At 48.8% G+C, this 13,507-nt stretch overlaps 1 protein-coding gene across 3 annotated transcripts in view; it reads right to left on the bottom strand.

The window, feature by feature from the left end:
* Positions 1-10,292: 10,292 nt before the first annotated feature.
* Positions 10,293-13,507, bottom strand: part of FAM219A (family with sequence similarity 219 member A) — an 86,443-nt gene continuing 83,228 nt past the window's right edge. For 2 of the 3 annotated variants that reach the window (XM_054283346.1, XM_054283348.1), the window contains exon 6: positions 10,293-12,488. In XM_054283346.1, the coding sequence (XP_054139321.1) occupies positions 12,330-12,488 (159 nt within the window). In that variant the 3' untranslated portion in view covers positions 10,293-12,329. The remainder of the gene's footprint in view (positions 12,489-13,507) is intronic. The other variant, XM_054283347.1, reaches the window with a different exon arrangement.

Here is a 13,507-nt window from a genome sequence, read left to right as displayed (position 1 = left end):
AGGCCAATCACATGTTTTCTGCAAAGTCTCACACCTAATTTTGGTCCATGGGGATCTGATGCAGTAGCAGAATGATGACTGTGCTGGTTGAACAGCATCTTTTCTGCCCTCTGCCCAGGGCTGGAAAAAGCTGCTTCAGCAACAGGGACATCCTAAAGGTAAACATGTGGGGATTAAAAAGTGTTGCCAGACCTGCAGTGGATGAAGGACAGGGCTGATTACTGCATAACACACAGTGTGGCCAGGGAACAGATTTTTGGTAAGCAGAGCACACAATGACAACAGAAAATACAAAAGCAGCATAAGAAACACTGATGTGGCCCCAAAATCTGGGAGATGCTAGGGTACGTGCAGGGATGCCAGCAGGATTTCAGGTGTTATACAGTCCCAAGCATGGCTGGAGGAGACCATGCATACAAACAATTGTCCAGGGAGTAAATCTGGCTTCCTTAAGGATCTGTCATAGAGATACCTGGGGATTATGGGGCACCAGGAGTATTCCCCAGGCAGCACTTACTACCAGGGGATATTTTTCAAGGGAAGTCAGAATCTTTAGGATATGCAGACATCCCTGGGATAGGGATGGTCTCAGTCCAGGCAAAGAGATGGATGGCCATGGCAAAGCCACAAGCACATACACTGAGAGAGCATCCTTTTGGCACTGGCAGGAGGACACAACATGCAAAGAGGGGCTGAACAGACCCACTGCCAGCACCATCAGACCCCAGACCCCATGGAAATGTGTTCTCTGGGACACAGAAGGACAGCTAGCACCCTGGCAGAACTTTTGGAGCTGAACAATCAGTTCATCTCGGGCTGATAGGCAGTGGGATTGATGGCTGATGGTGTTCCTGTAGTTCCCCTGCATTGCCAGGGGAACTACAGGGAATCCCCATCTCCTCAGTCAGCTGCTTGGGCTGACCCTGGCCCAATGGATTTTGTAATGGGGGCATTGTTAATCCCTACAGACAGGAGGGACTGGGGAGATACACCCATTCCATGTGGCAGCACCTGCCTCCACGGCTGCTGGGACACACGGTGAAACGGGCTACTAGGCAGGATCTAGTGCTGGAAATGCAGCTGGATCTGAGCATCAAGCCGCCCTTGGGGGTCATAGCAGTGCTGTGATTCTCTCCCCAAGCTCCCCACTCACCCATAACCATGGGAGAGAGGATGGAATCACTGGCTCCTCTGCCCCTACGTCCAGGGTGTCCACAGATATTTAAGCACTTTGCCTAGTGGCAGATGGGGTGAGTGCACTGGGACTGCCAGGAATGGGGCAAGCAGAGGTTGGGAAGGGAGTTACAGGATTGTACCAATGTTCTACAGCTGGCAAGCCTGAGAGGGCTGTGTTTCATGGAGGAGAGGGTGCCCTGGTTGGTGGCATGCACAATTTCTGTCCTGCACAGTGGTGATGTCCCTGTCCATGCCCTCTGCTTGCTCCCTCATTACAATGCATGTGGTAACGAGGCTGCAGGAGATGAGCTGGTTTGCAGTGAGCTTTGCCTCAGTGCTGCTGACCTTCCTAGCCTGTGAGGGGAAAGCTGTGTCCCACAGATGCCCTTTGAGTGGGGCCTCAGTTCAGGGATCGCTCCTCCTGATCGCAGGACCAGGGCTGGGAGGGATTTTTCAGTGCCCAGAACTGTCCCCAGCCCTTCACATGGTCCCCTGGCATGGAAGACCCACCAGCTTCCTCAGAACTCATCTGAGTCTGGGAACTATGTTACAGCAGCTCTCAAAGCAACCCCATCATCACCAGGTCACACAGGTGCCTGGCATGAGCCCTGTCACTGCCTCAGTTTCCCTTCTTCAGCAGATCCTGTGCCTGGCACTCTCTGGATAGGGCTGACATATCAGAGCTTCTGCTCTGCCAGCTCTAAAATTCCAAAGCCACTGCAGGACACAGCTCCAGGGGACAAGTCAGCAAGCACATGCTGTGGGGTATCAAACACTCCTGATCAGGGAGCATGACAATGCCTCACTACAGAGACACAGTGAGGCACCCTCTGAGTGCCACCCTCCTGCATCTGCAACTGGGTAGGTGTAGAAACCTCAAAGTTTCCTCCTCCTGCAGCACTTACCTGTGTTACAAACTTGTTCTGTTTCCAGAGCTCCTGTGGAACCCACTCTTGGATGGTCCTTCTGACAGTGCACAGCGAGCAGTAGGAGTTGGTGCAAGTGCTGCTGAGGGTCCTGTGCTTCTTAAAGAGGAACATGTAGCCTGCTGGGACAGGTGTGGGTTGGCACTTGCAGCCCAGGGTGATGTTCATGTGGGCAGTGATGCCATAGAATGGGAGCACTGGGATTTGGTGGCTTTCTCTCAGTCCCACGGCCATACTCCCTGACTGCAATTCCTGCCTACATCCCTCTCGGGCCATACCCTCCTTGTTTTGTCTTGGCTCGCAGCTCCCTCCCCTCCTGCCAGCAGCTACCTTACAATGGTAAGAAATAGTTTCAGCTGGTCCTAGTCAAGATGATTTTATTTTGGGAGCTGCAGGAGCAGTGATTGTGGCTTTTCAAGTCCCTTTCTCCTGTATTTCCTTGGAAATCCTACAGCAATCCAGCTGCAGACAGAGACCCCCACACCAGTGCCACTAATGGCTGTGTCACAGCACCAGCACAGCTGTCCCAGCCTGATGAGGTAGCCAGGGAAATTATTGCCTGCTCTGTCTCCCCTTTTTAATTAAAAGCTGGATTTGGGTGATTCTGTGTTGAGCCTTGTTTGCTGTTCCATCCAAGAAATGGTCTCTGCAATCAAAGAGAGCAATCCTCACCCATCTCAGTGCAGAGGCAGCTGGCTCATGCCAGGGTGGGAGTGGCATGAACTGAGTTTGCTTTCTCCAGAGCTGGGGAGCTGAGCAGAGATGCCCCTGCAGGGATGGGGACAAGCCAAGTCGTGCTCTGGCCCGTGACACTGTGCCCACTCAGAGCCCTGCTGTGCTCTCTGTTCCAGCCCCTCTGCTGCTTCAGCTTGGCAGATCCATGGGAACAGACCCACACCCATCTTGGCAGGGGAGATACCAACCTGTGCCCCTGAAGGGCTGCAGAGCCCTGCCTGGTTTGCAGCTGGACAACCTGGAACACCTGACTGGGTCCCAGCAAAAGTGAATTATGTGTCCTTAGAGAAGAAGAAAACAAGCTACCCTTGATTTTCACACCCTACTGGTCTCTGCTGGGCCAGGTTTAGGGTTTCCATCGGCCCCATTTCCTGCAGGGAGTCAGTGGGAGGCTGGGAGGGAAAGGTGGACACTGCTGTGCCTACCCCTGCCTCAGCTCCCTGGTCTTGGAGCGAGCCAGGTCACAGGTCTGGGGAGCACCACTGTGCAGAGGTGGAACCCAAGCCTCTCAGCTGCGGGGGTACTAATCCTGCACCAGATTTGTTGCCAGCATGATCCACTGGCCTCCATGGCTGTCCTCTATCCCTGGTGGTCCACAGGTTTTCCAGCTGCTGGTATTGGACTTTAAAATCAGGGCTTGGCTCCTGTGCCAACAGCTTAGAGGGGCAGAATAGCTGCAGGGCTGGAGAAAAGGTTATTTCACCCATTGGTGTCATATAGATGCAGCAGTTCTTTCTGCTTCTTGCTGACCAGATGCAGGAGCTGGGTGCAGCCTTGTGTGCCTTCCTGCTGCCCTGGGGACTCATGTTTCCCAAATGTTGGTGGCCAGTCCTGGAATATTTACCTCTGCCATTCACACAGGTCACAGTAGCTGCTGCTTCTGGGACCAAGCAGGCCATGGAGTGAAGGCTGCACCCCTGGTTTCTGCATCTGCAACTGCTGGGGGCTCAGAGGAGCTGGTGCAGTCCACACTCCCTTGCCGTGGTTTGCTCCAATGAAAAAAAAGGCTGTCAGGCTGGTTTTCATATGTATGCTTTTTAATATCATTAATTCTGTTACACTACACACAACCAGTAACAATGATAAATACTGCAATGGAAATGTTAAAAAAAAATACTATACACGTTTTTCATGTTTTTGAAAAAAACCCCCACGTTTTAAAATAAATTAATGCACAAAACTGATGGTAGAAAAGAGAAAACCCAAAACAAACCATAACACAACTGATCTGTTTAAGGCAATACTCTACACAGACGGGAACAAAAGTAAAACAGTGTGCTACATGATCTGAATGGGAAAAAAGGGAACAAAAGAAAACCCATACAGGATGCAGACTGATGCTTTGGAAGTGAGAAAACTCCCAAAACCAGATAAAAAAAAACAATGGCCAAGTTAAGTGCAGCATTAATACACTCTGCATGTCAAATGATTAGCAGGTTCCTAACAAGGACTAAGGTCAAGCTACAACAAATTTATCTTCCTAATTAAAAGGTTATTCAGGTCAAACCCTACATTTAACTCTATTTGTGATTGGCTGTTTCAGCTATATTTCACTATATGCAAGGACAGCCAGAAATTCGTCTGCTCTTGAGATAAACACAAAGGTCGGGAGGTCTCCTGTCCTGAAATGTATTTCCATTAAATAAATCCAAAAAGGATCTTGCTTTTGGTGACCTTGAAATACCTCCCACCACCCCATCCCCTGCGGCACCAGGCACCACACGGGGAATGGAGACCAGGAAGGCATTTGCTCAGGCTGATTTTTTTTCCCATGCTGAGGACACAAAATGGAAGTGCAAATTTGTTCTGGACTTGGAGGAGTGCTCTTTTTCTGTCTGCCAGAAGTGTCCATCTGGAGCCTGCTGAAAGTACTTTGCCAGCATGGAAGAAACCCATCCTGGCTCTGGCTACAGCCATGACATTTGCTATTAAGGTTGGTGCAGAGCTCCACACCTGCCTGGACAGCCAGTGAACCCCAATTATTAATGCAGCCCAGAACTTGGCCACTGGAAGATGGACAATAATTGTAATGCCAAAAAAATCCCTCTTTCCCTCAAAAAAGAAAAGAAAAGGGACAGTAGCCACTTTCTGCCAACTTCCTTGGGTGGATCCCCATCAGCTGCCACCCATTCAAGATCGGCAGTGCCAGATCTCACCAGCATTGACCCAGTACATTCCCAGTAAGGTGCATGTCTGCAAGGTGCTGCTGGGGGCAAAGAAACTTCCTGGGACATGATCAGAGCCTCCTGTACTGCCCTGCTAGAGTGCATGGGAAGGAAGCCATGAAACACAAGGAAAAAAACCCAACTGGAGTTACTAGACTTGTGAAGGCCAAAAACTGTCTGAGTTGCCTTGGGTTTGGGTGAGAAGGGGGGATGCAGAACTGGGCTGAGAATCACTTTGGTGCAACTGCCTCTGATGCTCATCACTAGTGCATGGGGCAGGGGGAAGAAAGGCGACGGCTGCTTTGAGAAAAGGGGAGTGGAAGGAGGACGTGTGTGCAATATAACAAGGCTTGCAATTCTAGGACTAACCACTGGACACGGATACCGAAGATTACTTGTGACAACTAGCTATCCTTCTACTGCGGTTGCTCCTTCCCCCATTTTCTGGTCTGATTCTTCTTCAGTTTGGGAAGCCATGGCTGTTTGGCATGATGGCCAGTGCTGACCTTACCACCCCAGTCCTTGCCCAGCTCATGGGGTGACTCTGCTACAGGTTGGACAATGAGGTCTGGAAATCACGTCAGGCACAGACTGGCTCTGCACGCCAGCCAGCACCTGCTTTCAGACCCTTCAGAAACTTATTTAATGGCAGCTCATCTCCCTTATTAAACTGAAGGTTCAATAACCTCTGTGGAAGGAGTAAAAAGGGTTTAAAAAGTGCAAAAAAGGGAGGGGAAAAACCCAACTTTCTGAATTGTCTCCCTCGCAAAGACTTCATCCTCCACCAGAGTCTCTCTCCCGGCAGAACTACAGCCCCACCAGTATCTCACAGCACCCTGCCCCAGTGCAGCAAAAGCAGAGCCAACAGGCTCCCCACTAAGGCCTCTGCTGCAGGACTCCAGCCCACACCAGGAGCACGTGGGTTGGCACGTCTGGGACCACAGACCTGGACCCACAGCGCTGAGGCCAGGAAAGCAAAGGCATCCGGCTTGGTGGGCTGCATCTCACCTGGTTTTGCACGAACCTGGTGAATCCTCAGCCCCACAGCCTTCATGTGGGTGAAGAGAAATCCCAGCCTCCTGTCTGATTCTCACCCCATCTGTTCACTGACCTACAGCTGGCCTGACTTTTGCTTGGGGTTTGTCCTGGGACAGAGGCAGCCACAAGTTGAACACAGCTGCTACTGCAGCTTCTCCATGCAAAGAAATGGAACAAACAAATGTGTGAACTGGGGGTGGACATGAAGTTCTGTCATGAAGAGTGTTTGCCCAAGTTTTTCAGCTCTTTCCATGTGTCTATATTATATCTCTCAACAAACTGTGTCTCCCAAATCATGGAGGCTTGAGGAAGGTGGGTACCAAATGGAGTTGCAGCTTATTTAGGTTGCAAAGGCAGAAAAGCAGCCTGGGTGAAGAGCAGCGCTTCCCAGGAGCACACCTGGTACAACTGCATGGGCAGCTAGGGGAGAAATGCTGCTCTGGGAGGGTAAATATCTTAGCAGCAATGAGACATAGGATGGCCTTCCAGTGGCCTTTTCCTGGTGCCTACTGCTTTCAAGTAAGCACCAGGGAAAGCTGCAACCTGCTTTGTGACATGGTTTGCTGCATGCTTGCGTGGGCCATGGGGCTGTGCTCTGTGTGATCTCAGTCAGTCCCGGCCTCTGCCTCTCCAGCAAGCTGTCAAAGATGTGCTCAGACAGGCAGTGTTCAGCTGCTGTCATCCTGGGACTGCCAGCAATGTCAAGTGGGGCAAAGGAAGGGAAGTAGCTGTAATTTTTGGGAAGCAATGCAGCAGCTCAGCTGCATAATACAGGAAGTTAAAATATGGACCACAGCCCCTATGAGAAACCTCCACTGACCTCCTGCAGATAATCCCAGCCACAAAATCTCTCTTTATGCTAAATTCCTGGCCCTTCTGCTTCAGGTCTTGTGTGGTTCTGTAACAAAGGTGGGTTTGTCTGATGAGGTGCAGTTTGGAGCAATCCCTCTCACAGCTGAGCCTTGAAAGGAATAGACAAGTATGCCTAGAGGTGAAAAGCAACTCAAAATGAAGACCTTTCCATGCCTTCCCAGCTAGCCCTGTGGCACTGCTCCTCTATGCAGATGTTGCTTTTGATCATGCAGCCCAAGCTTGCTGAGCCAAGCAGCAGCCAGGTGCCAAAGCCTACGGCATTCTAGGTAAGAGTGGCAGTACCCCGTGTGGGTGTGAAGTGAGAATCGAAAAGCAAAGGATGAGCCCAGACAGAACCACCAGTCTAAAGGCTAAGATGATCATATGGTTGCTAAAAGCAAGAGCATGAAACTGCCTTAGGAATATCCCAAAAATGAGCCTTTCAATCCTCTGTTCTCCTTTGTGACTACTTGCCATCCCAAGCTGCACTCCTAAATTCCTTAATTCTGCTATCAGTGGATGGTGCTGTTGGGTCATCACATCTTTGTACATGTTCCCTCTGGGAGCAGGCAAACTCAGAAGCCAGCTGTGCAAGAGTCAGCTGCCAAGTAACTGGATAACACATCCTTGACAAACATCTTTCTCCAAAGATGTTTAACCTCTGTACTAACCCCCACCCTGCTGCATTCTGGCATGCGTGAGGAACATCAGAAGATGGTAAAGAGAGGGAAAGCAGAGTAGTACTTTGAAAACAGGAATTAAATTTCTAAAGCATTATATTTACATCCTTCTTGCAGAACTGTCCTATCAATGGTGCCCCTCACACTTGACAGTATCCATGCAGGATGTTGGCAGCACTTTGGGAAGGCAGGTTTCTCCCATGTGCCCCAGAAGGGAATTGACGTCAAGACAGGATGTGACTTGCTTGAGGTTAGAGCAAATACGTACAGCAGCAAGGACCTCAAATCTCATTTTTCTGTGCTCTAACAGTCCAGCAGACCCACCAGGGCTGTAGCTGGCGGCAGTGCCAGCTCAGGGACAGGATGTTTCTGGTGTGTACATTTGAAAGCTTTGCTCCCCACTGGCATCAGCACTGCACTGAGACAGATCAACTCAGACAACTGAGATCTGCCCAAGGCCACAACAGCACTTGGCAATCTTTCCAGTTATTGCTTGTTTTCCTTTTCCTGCTTTCCATCTGTTGCCCAGCTGGGTCCTTCCTTTCTTCAAAAGCATCTTCATGTTTCTGTTGAGTCACACACAGGGCGCTGCATTTTTCAAGCCTCCTGCATTCTCCTGCACAGCCTGCAGGCCAGCCCAGGATCAGACTGTGCTTGGAAAGGGAAGGATCCTGCTCAGGATTGCAGACCTGTGTGTCAGCCAGTGAACCACTGAACACAGTGGGTGCCTCCTTTGGGACAAGAGCTGGTGAAACAAACCAGAAGGAGCTGAGTCCCTCTTGTCTGTGGGGGAAGCTGTCCTGAAGTTCCTCTCAAAGTCCATGCAGCAGGAATGGTCACCTGGTTTTGCAGGTGGAAGGTATCTGCAGGCAGGACAGCCAGGAGAGCACAGCAGATCCAATGGCCAAGCACACATGTTAGGGACAGACATGCAGCAATGTCAGATATCACCCAGTGGCTCTTCCAAGGGCTCACTTCAAGATGTGTCTGGTAAGATATCAAATGAGCCTTCAGAAATGGGCATCAGCCTCCTTTCAGCTGAGGTTTATGTACAAACACATGAACACACTATCTATAGACCTTTCTCAAGACTAGGAGGATGTTCCTCCTCCCAAAGACATCTGGAAATGTGGTGTTTGCAGACAAGAGAGATGGAACAGAGTGCTGTTTGCGTGGTAATTGTAAGGTAGACAGCAATGCAGCATTTCATACTCCATGGTGTTCCTCCCCTTGGTTTTCTGTACAACTTTGGATTGAAAATGTGGCCTGAGAGAGCCATCTTGTTTGGTGCAAAGACTGGAGGAAGGAACAATTTTCTTTCTTGCATGCCATCTGCATTTAGGAGAGCACCCAGCAGCTCTGCTGATTTTGTAGAAATGTTGTCACAGAGTCTTTGCTCTTGCCTTCTGCCTTCTTCTGGCCCTGGTGGCAGAGACTGGTCTAAGGAGAGCAGTGCCAGCATAGTCATCTATCTCCACACATTCCCAGGAATTCACCACAGCATAAAATCCAACAAGGTTTGCTTGAGCAGAGAGGCTGGATCAGATGACCCCATTGTGGCCCCTTCCAGCCTTACCTATTCTGTGACTCTGAGGGCATATAGAAAACCTGATTGCTAAAGCAAAGGTCTGAATGTGAGGCCAGACAGGGGGAACCAGCCTCATCTGTGGTTGATACCTACCAATGAGCAGTCCTCAATATTCCATAATGAGCCAACAAACATGCTGCATGGTCATAATCTGCTGAAGGGGCTGCAGTTCAGAAGGGTTAGTGTTCAGTTTTCTATGACAGCCACATGTGCATTGCCTTAAGCCACTCAGCCTTTCTGATAACGACCCTATACAGGTAACTACTTTCCCCCACCCTTTCTACATTATTCCCCTAATAAAATATATGAACACAAAGCATAGAGAGGAGAAGCCAAAAAATTGCCATTTTATGGTCCTTTACTGTCATGCTGAACCAACTATTTCTACAACCAACTCCTTCTGTGCACAGGCAAAAATGCTTGAGTTGTGCTTCGGTTTGTATTTGGAGGAAGCACCAAGTGGAACATCTGAATTAATCTCCCTCCCTCCCTAAAGGGCTGTGCTAGAAGCAGATGCACATCACAAAATGCAAAGGGCTGAAGGCAGTTGCAGGGCTGGGGAATGTCTCAGGGCACATGGCAGGCAAAAACCAGCAATAGGGGCAATAAAAGGACTTGGTAATGGTGCCATGGGACAGTGGGTGTCACAGAACCCCTCAGGTTGGAAAAGACCTTTAAGATCACAGAATCCAACTGTTAATCCAGCACTGCCAAGTCCACTAAGTCTGTCCCTCAGAGGAGAGGTGTTAACCCTGAGAGATAAGAGTAACAGCAAGCCTCATTCTATCCTAGACTGAACAGGACAGTGCTTGGCTACAGCTGGACTCAGTGATCTTAAGGGTGTTTTTGAACGTAGACGATGGCATGATTCTGTGATGGCAGCATGATGGAGACCTGTGGGGTGTTCAGCCCTCAGTGGCTGGCCCAGGTGAAGAGATGGCTTGTTGCTCTAGCAGGCACTCTGAAATGCTCTGAGCTCCTGAGCAAGGGCTGTGGGAAAGGCTGAGGTGTGTGGCCTGGCTGGAAGGCACAGAGACTGACCCAGGAGGATAAATGTGATGAAGATGTTCCATGATACCTGTGCTGAACTGCAAAGTCCCTCTCCAGAAGAGTGAAGATTTAAAGAGTCCTATAGGATTTGGTTTGACCATGGTACTTCTATTACATTTTGACTACATTCCCCATTAAAAAAGACTCCTTAAGGAATGTTTTTCCCTTTAATCTTTTTCTGTACTCTCTACTTCCCTCACCTCTAGACAACCTCATACCTGAGTTGTATTTTGGAAATATTCCCCCTTAGCAGCACTACCAGGTAGTGAGAAAAGGAGATGAATTCACTTGAGGAACACTATCCCCACAAGAGTTGGCAAGTTAACCATCACTTCTGTATGAAGAGGCAGGGATGCTCAACAAGCAGCACCATTCAAGTCCTCTTTCCGTGGCCTGGAACCAGAGTGGCAGCACGTTTTTTAGGCAGAGGGGACAAGCACAGCTTTAAAAGTTGTCAACACCATCAAGTAAATAAGCCTGGGAATCTTGTGTGCCTGCTCTTTCACTCACACTGTGGCTGGTATCAAGTTTTGCACTGCACAGAGTAAATCTCCAGGATGTTAAAAAAATCTCCTGCTAATTAAGGACTTAAAGACTCAGCTCACTTCATATAGATTTCAGATGGGGGATCTGTCTGTTGTGGTGCAGCTCAGGCTCTGCTTTGTGACTCAGGAATTCTGATGGGAAGCTCAGAACTGCCCTCATTTTTTTTCCTTTCCTAGGCTACAAAGCAGGTGATGACCCAAGGCAGGTGGTCCTTCCTCTTGAAAGGCCAGGGAAACACAAGAATTGTGCCTGTGGCAAAAGATTTCAACACCAAGAAAAATGCCAGCCCATCCCTTGCATATGCTGCAGTCAGGGAGAAGACATGTTTCCTAATTCCAGAAGTGATTCTGCATTCAAAACAATCTGCTGGTGAGTTGGGAGCTCAGACCAGCAACCTAATGTAACAGGTTTCCTAATTTTCCAGCACCAACTGCTCCTGACCCGGGACCATGTCAGGCTCACAACTGGGCAGACAGGGGGTGAACAGCAGTTTCCTCTCATGGGCATCTCTCAGCTGAAGCTGTTCATAACTCTGCTGCTGCTGAAAACTCATCTCAAGTCTGACCCTACCACACTGATGACTTCAGCATTAACGAGTTTCTCCCACAAACACCCAGAGACACAATGTCAAGAGAATATAAAGAGTCAAGCACTCTTAAAATGTGCTGTCTTCAACTAGCTTTTCCAGCACTGTTGTTCAGCACATCTCAAGTCCTGACTCATGCAGGATTAATTTCTTGTCAGTTGAACAAAGTTTAAGATTTTTGGAAAGAGATGGATTGCACAGGGATTAAATACAGGCTGAAGTCAGAATACGTGACTGAACTGAAGTCACAAGTATGGTTGGTATTCCTGGGCAATGAGCAAGTCCTTGAAGTGCATGAGTGGATTGCAGATTGAACCTGATGTGTTTGGTAATTTAATGTGGCGCTAAGGGTAGATTGCATTGGCTAAGTGACACAACAGCTCTAGCTAGTACTGACTCACAGTGAGATGTCAGCTACTTGTCCCTTTTGCAGGTGAATGAATTGTGTCATGCTAGTCCTGGCTAGCCTTGCCATAAGAAAGGATGCCCTGGTCCGTCCCCATTCCTGTGCCCCAGTTATAATATTGTTTTGGTTATGTGAATGAAACAGGTTGAGTGAATGAATTAAGAACTGACTTCCTCTCATTGGTAAAACACTTTGATACCTCCAACTTGCCCTAATCTTTCAAATGGATCGGTTTCAGTGGGCAGGATTACCTGAAGCCCCATCTGACCTTTCCCATTCTGGAAAAAGACACTTTACAAAATATCCCCAGTGCCTAAACAAACCAAGGAGGTATCTCTGGACCCCTCTGCATTCGCTCTCCAGACCAGTCAGCTCTGCCAGGCACTGCCTGGCACATTGAGCAACTTCTCTTTTGTTTTACCATAGTTTAAAATAAGTTATCAACCAATCATAAAATGAATTTTTTGGTTTCTCCTGGCTCCATGAACACAAAGAGGTGCACGTCCTACCATAGGAGGAAGCAATGGCTGTTAAGTTTTACAGTTATAGTGGAAAGCACTGATCACAGCCTGCCGGCCTCACTACTGGATGTGACAGGCAGTGGAGGAGGTGGCTTGGCAACACATGCAGGTGGGGTTGACAGATTTAGGGGGGATTAGGTCGAGGTCCTCGTCATCCGGGATCTCATCTAACCGGTACCCATCCTTTAGCAGCTGGATGTTCAAGTCTTGGTTGATCTGCTACAGACAAAGAGACAAACAGTCAAACACTTGGGACTTCTTACTTCTGGTGGTCAGAAGATGAAGTATTCATCCATCATTCCCTTATTTGGGAATGTATTTCCCCATCATTAACAATTGCCCCACAGTCCTAGATTTGACCTCAGGTGAGGGGAGGGTACTAACTTCTCCAGAGTAGGAATATCCAGAGTGAGATAAACTATTTTGTTATGGAATAATTTTTCCCTAAGGACAAGCCCTCAGTTAAAGTAATGCAGTAATATTATTAACTGGCAGATGGGCAGTCCCCCCTCTCAGTCTGGGGCACACTATAGCAGTGAAAAGATGGTAAAGTTTGGCTCGGTGATCTCAGGTTCAAGTGCTGTCTAACTGGATCTACATAAACAACACTCAGGGCACAGAAACAGCTCAGATCATCTGACATGGTCGCTGCTCTTGGCTGTTTCCCAGGGTTTCAGAGGTATTTTATCCAAGGAAGAGATACAAGGGGCAAGAGTTCTGAGCAGTTTGTGGGCAGAATGGCTGCTCAGCCCCTGGATACAAAACCCTGCAGAAGCAGTAGCCAGAGGCTTCTTACAAGAGGCCAAGCAACAAATTAATGAGAGAGTACAGGAATTTACTCAGAAACAATGCAGAGGGACTAATAAGCCTGAGCTTCCTGCCTTTTCTCTTTGAAAGGGCAAGAGTTCATATCTGCAAGTCCTCCCTGGAATTTCTGCTTGCTCCAAGTAAACACACACTGGGTGACCCTGACCACTTCAGTAACTGGAAATCACAGCACACCCTCAGATCCTTTATTTGTGTCCTTGGCATGTGTACAGTTGCTGAGCTGCCATGGCAGTCAAGATGATGCTTTTGTACCTCATGGGTCAGTGCAGGACTAGGCAGAATGAGGGAAAGTTTGAGTGAAACCAAAGGTAGCCGTGAAAACTGCTGATGGGCAGATCTCTGTGTCATCACCAGGGAAGAAAGCAACATGACACAGTTTCTGCCATGGCCCCTTCCAGATTCACGGAGTC

Source organism: Melozone crissalis, unplaced genomic scaffold (genome assembly GCF_028551555.1).
Source record: "Melozone crissalis strain CALT ecotype California unplaced genomic scaffold, PUWL_Pcris_2 ptg000036l_1, whole genome shotgun sequence".
Taxonomy (NCBI): domain Eukaryota; kingdom Metazoa; phylum Chordata; class Aves; order Passeriformes; family Passerellidae; genus Melozone; species Melozone crissalis.
Note: the sequence above shows the minus strand (reverse complement) of the source record. Positions and strands in the feature narration are given on the sequence as shown.